This window comes from Myotis nattereri (assembly GCF_964212035.1).
Source record: "Myotis nattereri genome assembly, chromosome: 2".
NCBI lineage: Eukaryota > Metazoa > Chordata > Mammalia > Chiroptera > Vespertilionidae > Myotis > Myotis nattereri.
This window is the reverse complement of record NC_138076.1, coordinates 161,018,923-161,029,465: the sequence shown is the minus strand read 5'-3', so window position 1 is coordinate 161,029,465 and position 10,543 is coordinate 161,018,923. Positions and strand designations below refer to the sequence as shown.

Sequence of the window (10,543 nt, the reverse complement as noted above, 5' to 3'; positions counted from 1 at the left end):
GTTTCTCTGTGATACATTTCAAGGAGCTACTAGCTGAGCATCGGGGGTGGGAGGGGAAGGGTCATAGACCCTAAGGGACAGGCCCCTGGTGCAGGCGCCCGCCCATTGGGTGACCAGAAGTCGGGAGTTTCCCACACCTCTCCAGAGAGGGCCCCAGGAGAGGCCCTGCCGGCAAGCATCCTGACTTAGGACTTCCCTTTCCTGCAGGGGAGCAATGAGGCAGGGAGCGGGCCTGGTCCCGCCTCTGGTGCTCTGCCTCTCCACGTGCCCGTGGCCTCTCCCAGCCTGGTACTAAGCCGTGTCATGAGTCTGGACCTTGTGGGAGATTAACTCTTGGGCATGGGAGCACTTTGGAGGAGAAATGACAGGTCCGAGGTCACCCACAGGCAGGGGCAGTTGTCATACTTGATAGATCCTGCTCCTGGGAGCCTACGACAGAGGTGGTCAGGAACCCCGGCTGGAGAAGGTAGCCATGAAGGGGTCTGGGCACGCCTGGCCCGTGCCAAGCCGCGGCTGACCGGCTTCCGCTTCCCTGACTCCGCCCCTCAGCCTTCCACCCCCCCCTCCCCCCCCCACACACACACACACACACACACACACACATACTTAATACCTCTGGCACCCAGTCCACCCGCCGTGGACTTTGGCCTCAGCTGTAGCTTGTTCGGGAGCCGGGAGGACTGGGAGCAAAGGAAGAAGCGTCTGGTGCAGCACCTGCCAGCTTTCCCCCCCGAGGAGGTGAGCAGGGCGGGAGCTGGGGAGCTGGGAGGACGTGCCAGGCATCGCATTGCTGATAACGCACACTTCTCCCTTCTGATCCTGCACAACTCCCCAGTGGGCCTGTGGGTGCTGGTCCCACCTGGCAGGTGAGAAAACAGGTCCAGAGGCTCAGCATCACACAGTAAGTTAGGGGCCACCGGACTGAAGTGCAGGGCCCTTTGCCCCGTGTGTGTTTCCTAAAACAAGGCCCGGCTTAATTTAGAGAGTTCAGGTGTCCCTGGTTCAGCAGGAGAGAAAAGGGGACAGCAAATGAGAGCTGCTGCTCCCACGCGGCCGGCTGCCCTCGGAAGGGGCTTATCTGGTTTTCATTGTTACCCACAAGCATAGGGGCTGCCCAGATCCTGGCTTTGCCTAGAGGAGGCACAATTTGCCATTTATCTGCCAAGCAGATGCTGAGACCAGAGACTCCCAGCTAGGGAGGCTATTAGGGGCAAGGGCTCGAGGGTCAGAGTAAACCGCACGTGTTCTCCTGCCCAGCCCGGCTGCCACCTGCAGATCACGTGGGCTCCGGCCATGTGGCTGCCTGTGCTGCTGGGAGTCTTACTCTGGGCAGCACTGTGGCTGCTCAGAGACCGGCAGAGCCTGCCCCCCAGCAATGCCTTCGTCTTCATCACCGGCTGTGATTCTGGCTTCGGGCGGCTCCTGGCACTGAGGCTGGACCAGAGAGGCTTCCGAGTCCTGGCCAGCTGCCTGACCCCCTCGGGGGCAGAGGACCTGCAGCGGGCTGCCTCCTCCCGCCTCCACACCACCCTGCTGGACGTCACCGACCCCCAGAGCGTCCAGCGGGCAGCCAAATGGGTGGAAACATATGTTGGGGAAATAGGTGAGTCTGGCTGAGCCGCTGGGAACATGGTGTAGGGGTTCACTCACACGGGCAGTGGGAACCAGGGGGACTGTGAGGGGAAGGAGCAGTGCTCAGGCCGCCCAGGAAGGAGGGCCTTGGAATGCCTGCCCTACCCTCCGTGACTCCCCCCGCCCCCCTCCCCCTTTACAGGGCTTTTCGGTCTGGTGAATAATGCCGGTGTAGCTGGTATCATTGGGCCCACACCATGGCTGACCAGGGATGACTTCCACCGGGTGCTGAATGTGAACACACTGGGTCCCATCGGGGTCACCCTTGCCCTGCTACCTTTACTGCAACGGGCCCGGGGCCGGGTGATCAACATCACCAGCGTCCTGGGTCGCCTGGCAGCCAATGGTGGGGGCTACTGTGTCTCCAAGTTTGGCCTGGAGGCCTTCTCAGACAGTCTGAGGTGAGGTGGCAGGGCCCCAGGCTCCCAGCCCACTGAAAAAAGAATTAGTGTCTGCCCTGCAAAGACTACTAAAACATGTAATGGAATACTTCAAAGGAGATAGTCTAGGGCTCAGCTTCATAGCCCAGCCTCTCATGTGAGTTTTGTGACTGTAATAGGTTAATTTTCTTATCCCAGTTTATTCCTCATCTGTTAGATCAGGATGAGAAGACCGATGTCATGGGTGTTGGGAGTGAAATGAGATACATGTAAAGCCAACAGTACCTGGCACATAGAAAATGTCCCAAGCCCTAGCTGGTTGGCTCAGTGGATAGAGCGTGGGCCCGTGGACTGAAGGGTCCCAGGTCCAATTCCAGTCAAGGGCACATGCCTTGGTTGCAGGTTCCCCGGCCCTGGTTAGGGTTCATGCAGGAGGCAACCAATCGATGTATCTTACATTGATGATTCTCTCTGTCTCTCCCTCTCCTTTCCACTCTCTGAAAATCAATGGAAAAATATCCTCAGGTGAGGATTAACAAAAAAGAAAATACCTCCAAAAGCCTGCTATCATTATTAGTATTATTAATAACTAGAGGCCTAGTGCACAGGTGGGGTCTCTTGGCCTGGCTGGCGATTGGGACTGATCAGGGCCATCTTGCCCAGTCCTGATTGGGGCCGATGGGGGCCAGCCGGCCAGGAAGGGACCGTGGGAAGTTGGCCAGTTGGGGAGGGACTGCGGGGGGGGGGGGGGGGGGGTCCAGGGCATGTCTGGCCTGTCTTGCCCAGTCCTAATTGGCCAGACCCCAGTAGCAAGCTAACCTACCAGTCAGAGCATCTGCCCTCTGGTGGTCAGTGCACATCATAACGACCGGTCGATTGGTCCTACCAATTCATCTGACACTTAGCATATTAGGCTTTTATATAAAGAGATGAGCTAGTACCTTTACATGTTTTCTTATTAATTCTCATGGTAGGTATTAATACCCATAGAGTAACATAACTTACCCAAGACCGCTGGAACTGTGCTCACCCACTGAGCCTGGTCATTCTGTTCTCCTGCCCCTCATCTTTAGATGGTAATGTTCAAAGTCCCATGAGAGCACAGTGAAGACTTGACAAGAACGACATGGGAGCAGGGCCTGAAGTTTAAGATTTTTTTATATTTTTAGAGAGAGAGGAAAGGAGAGACATTGATGTGAGAGCGAAACATCTATCAATCGACTGCCTCCTGCACACTCCCTACCCAGGGTTGAGCCCACAACCCAGGCATGTGCTGAGTGGGAATCAAACCAGCAACCTGTTAGCGCACAGGACAGTGCTCCCACCACTGGCCAGGGCTAGGCCTGGATTCTGAGCAGAAGTACAAGTCCCCCAAGCCAAACCCACCTTCTGAAGGAAACCTGCCTTTGTCACCATCACTCAGCATGTAATTTCAATATCGGCTTTTTTTTTTTAATATACATATTTTATTGATTTTTTACAGAGAGGAAGGAAGAGGGATAGAGAGTTAGAAACATCGATGAGAGAGAAACATTGATCAGCTGCCTCCTGCACACTCCCCACTGGGCACGTGCCCGCAGCCAAGGCACATGCCCTTGACCGGAATCGAACCTGGGACCCTTGAGTCCTCAGGCCGAGGCTCTATCCACTGAGCCAAACAGGTCAGGGCTCAATATCGACTTTTTTAAAAAAATGTGTATTTTACAGAGAGGAAGGGAGAGGGACAGAGAGATAGAAACATCGATGAGAGAGACATTGATTGGCTGCCTCCCACACGACCCTTCTCCCCCCCACTGGCATGTGCCCTGACTGGGAGTCAAACCAGGGACCTCTTGACTCATGGGTCAACACTCAACCACTGAGCCACACCGACCAGGTTCTACTTTTGTCCCTATCCATCTATCTTTTAATTTTCCAGTTGGCATCATGAAACACATACTTTATACTTGGACTTCTGCATCTGTGCCGGGGTGGTTGGATGTATCCCCACTTTCCTCCCAGCAAATACTAGTCTACACCTCCCTACCCAGCACTCAGGACTCCACCCTGTGTTTTGGGAGCTAGGGAATGGGGTTCTCCTAGGGCTGGAGTTGGCAAACCGTGGTTCTCAGGCCAGATCTGACCAGCTGCCTACAAGCCAATAAAGGTTTTTACATTTTTAAATGATTATATAAGTACCTACATAATATTTAGTCCTGCATTCCAGAAAGTATTTACTATCTAGACCCAACCCCTGCTCTAGGTTGTAGAAGAGAATACACAGGGAAAAAACCTCCCTCCCTCCCTCTGTCCACTGGCCCCTCATCCCAGGGCAGCAGCGTATCCCTTAGGACCCCTGTCCCTGGTTTAATAACTTTCCCATCACAGTCTCCCACCCGTGTCCCTGAACATCCCCTCCCTATTAGGGCAAGAACCCAAAAACTTCCCTCTACCCCACTCCAGGCGGGATGTGGCTCCTTTTGGAGTACGAGTCTCCATCGTGGAGCCTGGCTTTTTCCGAACCTCTGTGACAAACCTGGAGAGTTTGGAGAACGCCCTGCAGGCCTGCTGGGCACGGCTGCCTCCAGCCACACAGGCACACTATGGGGATGCCTTCCTTACCAAGTGTGAGTAGCTGGGCCCATACAGGGGGAATGAAAGTGCCAGAAAGGTCAGCCCTGCACCAACCTACCGGGAGGAAGTAGGAAGGGCAGTCAGGGAGTGGGTGAGGGTGACTGGGGTGCTTTAGGACACCCAGGCCATGTGGAGCCTGCCCATTCCCCTAACTGGGGACGGGATTAAGGATCCCTCTCACCTCTGCTGGGCAACAAGCCCCAGGACCCAGAAGAGGGCCCGAGATGGGCTGCAGTGGGACAGGGACACTGATTCCAACCACCCACTGGGCTGCAGACCTGGAAGTGCAGCAGCATGTCATGAACCTCATCTGTGATCCGGACCTGACCAAGGTGAGCAGGTGCCTGGAGCATGCCTTGACTGCTTGCCACCCCAGAACCCGCTACAGCCCAGGCTGGGACGCCAAGCTGCTCTGGCTGCCAGCCTCCTACCTGCCAGCCAGCCTGGTGGATGCTGTGCTCACCTGGGTCCTTCCCAAGCCTGCCCAGGCAGTCTCCTGAACCCAGCCTTCCAGGAAGAGATTGTTCTTCAAATGCAAGAACTTCATTCCTGTCCCCACCCTGCTACTGGCACAAAATAGGCACTCAATAAATGTGTTTTTAAAAAAGTAGATGAGCAGCCCTAAGCGGTTTGGTTCAGTGGATAGAGTGTCAGCCTGCGGACTCAAGGGTCCCAGGTTCGATTCCAGTCAAGGGCACGTACCTTGGTTGCGGGCACATCCCCAGTAGAGGGTGTGCAGGAGGCAGCTGATTGATGTTTCTAACTCTCTATCCCTCTCCCTTCCTCTCTGTAAAAAATCAATAAAATATATATATATAAAAAAAAGTAGATGAGCAGAAACGAAGGTGCTCCGTTAAGTGCTGTCAGTGCCTGCAAAATAACTAACACCCACTGGAGGGCGCAAGAGGGCTGCGTCTCTAGCTGGTCTTTAACGCTGCACCTAAGTGGCCACTGGAGGGCGCTATTGGACGTCTCTCTTTTCTACATGGAGTGATACTAGAAATGCAATGCAGCGTTTGGGAATGGCCCTCATATATTTTTCTTGGGGGGCAAGGGAAAGAAGTATGGAGGGGTCACGTCTAGGCTTGAAAAAAGGTAGTACTCACTTAAATTATTAAGTGAGTAGGATGACACTGGCCACACAACTCATCACCACCCTGAAAGGAGCCAGGCCCCTGGGCTGGGAGGGAGTTGCTGGGCCCCGAGTTGGACAGAAGGCCAAGGAGATGTCCGTGGTAGATGTCATGGCGGGCCTCTCCCAGGTAGGACCTTTGTGGGTTTAACTGCAGTACTGAGCCTAGCAGCACACTAGGAGATGGGGAGGGCAGTGGGCCACAGCCTCCGCCCAATCCCGCTTCCCCAGCCAGCCCAGCCAACCATTCCCAGACACCCCCCAAAACAGGCCTTCCTTCCTGGAGGTGCAAACAGAACGCAGGCCCGGAGTACAGGAGCATGGATGAGGAGAGAAAAGGGATAAAGTATCACTCAAACAGTCTTTTTGGTCTGAAAAAATAATCAGTTTAATTGAAAAATGTGGAGCATATTACCCCTCTCTCCTAGATGAGGGGCTAAAGAGACCAGAGTCCCTACATCACTTCATAGCCACTTTGGATACTCTTCACAAGGCAGCAGGCAAAGACAATTCCCAGGACCTAGAAAGAAAGATGGGGGAGGGGGGAGGTTAGTGAGAGGAGTCAGAAAGGCAAGGTACCCTCAACCACCCAAGAGCCCCAAACACACACAGGGCTTCCCTCCCCAGATGAGCACCTCCTGCCCGCTGCCCCTACTCTCCAGGTGCCCTGGAATGAGTCCCAAGGGGGCCTCTCACCTCCACAAAGGCAATGCCCAGGGCTGCCGCAGCCACCACCAGCACGTTGCTCCTCAGCCAGGCCCCAATCTTCTCCACACAGCCCTGAGGGTAGAGACAAACAGGGTGAGGACACCATCAAAAACCTCCCTCCCACCTCCCGTGTGTCCATGTCTCTTCACCACCCTCTGTACCAGTGGTTCTCAACCTTCCTAATGCCGCGACCCTTTAATACAGTTCCTCATGTTGTGGTGACCCCCAATTTCATTGTTACAAATTGAACATAAAGCATAGTGATTAATCACAAAAACAATATGTAATTATATATGTTTTCCAATGGTCTTAGGCAACCCCTGTAAAAGGGTCATTCGACCCCCAAAGGGGTCGCGACCCACAGGTTGAGAACTGCTGCTCTATACCTTTCTCCCCACCCCTAGCATTCCCAGATCCCCTCCCCATTCCTGATCCCCAACTTCTCGGAGCCCCAACCCTCTCACCTCCATCCCTGGTTCCTCTCGTCTCTTGAAACATTTCCCAGGTTTCCCAAGTGCCCTGCTATCTCATCTCAGCCTTGTCCCTACCTCAGTATGGATGTCCTTCACCTTGAAATTAACCCCGCAACCCGCAGTGACGTTGATGCAGCAGGAGTCAGGGACACGGTCCTTGGGCTCAAGAGGGACCGTCTCCCAATCTGTGTAGTTAGCCGCCCCGCAGCACTTGAACTGGGGGAGAAGAGAGATACGGGGAGGCTGTTAGGTGAACCTCCACCTTCAATATGAAGATGAGAGCCTCTTCCTCCATTACCCCTGATCCCAGCAACCCCACTCACTTTTTTCTGCATCTCGTCCAGGAAAAGATCAGTCTGGTTCTGTTTGGGATAATTCTTCATCTGCTGCCGGAAGTCCTTATTAAATTCTGACCTCACCTGGGAGTAGGGAAGTTGAGGTCAGAATGCAGGGTACCTGGGCAGCAGAGCCTCTGAGGGAAGGCTCTCCCCTTATTCCTCGCTTACCTTGTCTCGGAGCACATAGCCAGCAATGGCGGTGGCCACCTCCACCAGCACAATAAGAGACAGGAAGATGACAAACTGCAGGCACCAAGGACAGGAGTCAGGTTTGGAGTCCGGGTGAGAGGGGCCTGCTGTGGCCCGGCCAGTGTCTGGAACGTTCCCAAAGCCTTTCCGCGCCCACCCACCGCCTGAGCCCCCCCAGAGGTGACCTTCCAGAAGTCCACACACGCCCCGGCCCACTGGCCACTCACCGTCAACATAAGGCAGTAGCTCTCCTGGCAGGCCCCACAGCAGCCCACAATGGCCACCAGGAAGAGGAAGGCACCCACTGCAATGATGACCACAGGCAGCACGGAGCTGGCGGTCCCCTGGCTGACTGTCTGATTGAAGATGAACAGGGCCCCTATGCCCACAGCCATCAGTCCCACTGCACAGGCCTGCGAAGAAAGCAGGTCGGGGTCAGGCCAGACCCACACCCACCTGGAGGGCAGCGGGCGCACCCAGGAGTCAGTCAGCCTTAACCCCATCCTCACCCCCAGAAAACGGCTGTGGGGGAGGATGACCCATCGTCACCCACAGTCTGACCGACTGCAGAAAGAGAAGGGAAGTTCCCAGGAAGCTTTAACCCCGGGGCACACATTCCTGACCCAGAGTAGTGTTCGCTCGGCCCGGGCCTCCGAGAGCCGCCCTCTCTCTAGCCACGCCCAGCCCTTCCCATCAGCTGTGCAGCCGGGAAGGGGTGAGCGGCGCCCCGGGCCCTGGTCCTCCCAGGACCCCAACACCGCAGTCTGATCCCATCAGAGCACAGGCAGGAATCGGCCAGTGAAAGCACAAATAAGTGGAACAAATCGATGTCTCTCTCCCTTCCTCTCTCTTAAAATCAATAAAAATTTTAAAAGGAGACTGGGGGGCCCCTCCCTGGACAAACAGTGCCCACGGCAGCGATAGCATCAGCCGTTGGCCGGTTGCCCCACTAACCCTGTCACAAGGTTGGGTCACCCGACAGGAAGGGCCAGGAGGGGCGGGGGCGCCCGTTCCCACCCGCACCCGCCTCGGGGGCCCCTGACGGCGGCGGAGGGGTGGCCGCGCTGCCGACAGCCGCCGGGCTCTCCTCCCACATCTGGTCTCCAGCTGCCTCCATTCCCGGCCCCGCGCCCCGCCAGCGCCCCGGCACCCCCGCGACTCACGAAGAAGGCCAGCAGGAGGACGTAGTGCAGGATCTTGACACATCGCATGCCTCCTTCCACCGCCATGGCTGCCGGGCCTGGGCAGGGCAGGGGCATCAGACGGGGCGCGGGGCCGGGTTTCCGGGCTCCGGCCGCCCTCGAGGCCTTCCCGGCGCGGCCCCCTCCACGTCTCCCGGCCCCTCCTCTCCGCCCGAGGGGCCGCGCGCGGGGCGCCCGGGACAGACCCACGTCTCCCCGCCCCTCCTCTCCGCCCGGGGCGCCGCGGGCACATCCACGTCTCCGGGCCCCTCCTCTCCGCCCGGGGGGCCGCGCGCGGGGCGCCCGGGACAGACCCGAGGGCGCGGGCAGGGGGAGCCGCCGCCAGCCCCGGGCTTTAGACGCCCGTCCCCGCCAGACCGGCTCCGAGAACGGCCCCGGCCCCCGGCCCCCGCCCGCCCGCCCCTTCCCTGCGCTCCGACCCGCAGAGAACGCGGCCGCGGGAACTTCCCGCAAGTTGCAAAGTTGCGAGGCCGCGGAGCGGCCGGGGCGCGGCGGGTCTCGGGGGCCGGGCGGAGCCGGAGCGGGGCTGCCAGCGACCCCGGCCCGAGCCCGGCCGCCTCACCTGGGTCCCGAGGCTGCGCGCTCCGCTCCCGCCGCCGCGCTGGGCTCTCTGGCGGCCCCCGTGCCCCGCCCGCCGCCGGCCCCGCCCCGCCCGCCGCCCGGCCCCCTCCCCCCGCCCGCCGCCCGGCCCCCTCCCCCCGCCCGCGGGCTCCCTCATGTGACGCGGGGACCGCCAGCTGCGGCCTGAGTCACCGGCGGGGGAGGCCGGCCCCGCGCGGTCGGGGCCACGTGGACCCCCAGGTCAGCGCCCACCCCCGGCCAAGGGAGGGCGCCGGGCAGGACCCGGGGCGCCCAGGGCCCCTCTGCGCCCCCGCCCGTGCCGCCGGGGCTGGGAGAGCGGACGGAGCCCACTCCCTCCGACGGCTCCACTCTGCACCCCGAGGGCAGTGCTGTTGGCTCCGGGGATCGGGTGGGGCCAGAATAAACCCCCAGAGCCCCGGCCCGCACCCTGGGGGGGAGCCCCCGCATCCTTGGAGGGAGCCCCCGCATCCTGGGGGGAGCCCCTGCCCCCTCGCCAGTCCCTCTCGGTGCTCAAGACTCTGAGCGGGGGCTGGGGGAGGAAGCCCTCGACCAGCCGCACAGCAGCGCCGCCACCCCGGGAAGTGCCCCCCGCTCCCGCTCAGCCCTTCGCGGCCGGATGGACACGAGGCAGGCGCCGCACAGACCCCGGGTTTCCGCGCCTCCGGCCGACAGCCCTTCTCGCCACGGGCGCGACTAGACGGCGAGGCGGCGGCCCAGGCTGCACCCCTCCCCCCCGCCCACCCCTCCCCCTTCCCCTTCCCCTCCCTCCCCGTCCGCCCGCGGGTCCCGGAAGGAGCGGTGGGAACAGGCCGAGGCCGGAGCCGGCCAGTTGGTGGCCACGCCCCCGGCCCCGCCCTCGGCCCCCGGCTCGGGCTCCGGGCTCCGGCAGCGCTGCCTGCGTCCTGGTGCGCGTTCGCCGAGAAGGAGAGAGACCGGAGCGGAGGGGAGGAGGCTGGGCTCCGGGCTCCGGGCTCCGGGGTCCGGGATCCGGCCCCGGGATCACCACCTCCGCAGGACACGCCAAGCCCGCCCTGGACCTTCCTCCGGGGACCACCGCGGACCGGCGTGGAGGGCGGAGATGCTGAGACAGGAGGGTCCAGGTGGTGGTTCCGTGTTGTGCCGCCGGTAGATGCCAAGCAGGTGCTGGGCACGGGCGTGGGGGCAGCGAGGCGGGGAGACAGCCGCCCTGCCCTCCGCCAGCAGGCGGAACCGGCCCGCACGGAACGGGCGGAACCGCTGGTGGCGATGAGAGGCCCGGAGGGAAGGACGGTGCTGCCTGGGCCGGGAGAGGGGA

At 59.9% G+C, this 10,543-nt stretch overlaps 2 protein-coding genes across 3 annotated transcripts; one reads left to right on the top strand and one right to left on the bottom strand.

The window, feature by feature from the left end:
• The first annotated feature begins 908 nt into the window (after positions 1–908).
• On the top strand, positions 909–5,226 carry RDH5 (retinol dehydrogenase 5). Its single transcript, XM_081084433.1, has 4 exons — positions 909–1,603; positions 1,775–2,033; positions 4,455–4,618; positions 4,902–5,226. The coding sequence occupies exons 1-4, from the start codon at positions 1,294–1,296 to the stop codon at positions 5,123–5,125; spliced, it is 957 nt and encodes a 318-aa protein (XP_080940559.1). The 5' UTR covers positions 909–1,293; the 3' UTR covers positions 5,126–5,226.
• A 900-nt stretch (positions 5,227–6,126) lies between these two features.
• On the bottom strand, positions 6,127–9,993 carry CD63 (CD63 molecule). Of its 2 annotated transcripts, none has more exons than XM_081084954.1 (8): positions 9,894–9,993; positions 8,629–8,705; positions 7,693–7,878; positions 7,445–7,519; positions 7,262–7,357; positions 7,014–7,154; positions 6,454–6,537; positions 6,127–6,277 (listed from the first exon to the last, which is right to left on the bottom strand). In XM_081084954.1, exons 2-8 carry the CDS (start codon positions 8,692–8,694, stop codon positions 6,212–6,214), a joined length of 714 nt encoding a protein of 237 aa, XP_080941080.1. In that variant the 5' UTR covers positions 8,695–8,705; positions 9,894–9,993; the 3' UTR covers positions 6,127–6,211. The 2 variants fall into 2 exon arrangements, with proteins under 2 accessions (XP_080941080.1, XP_080941079.1); XM_081084953.1 differs by lacking the exon at positions 9,894–9,993 and adding an exon at positions 9,230–9,294.
• Positions 9,994–10,543: the final 550 nt, after the last annotated feature.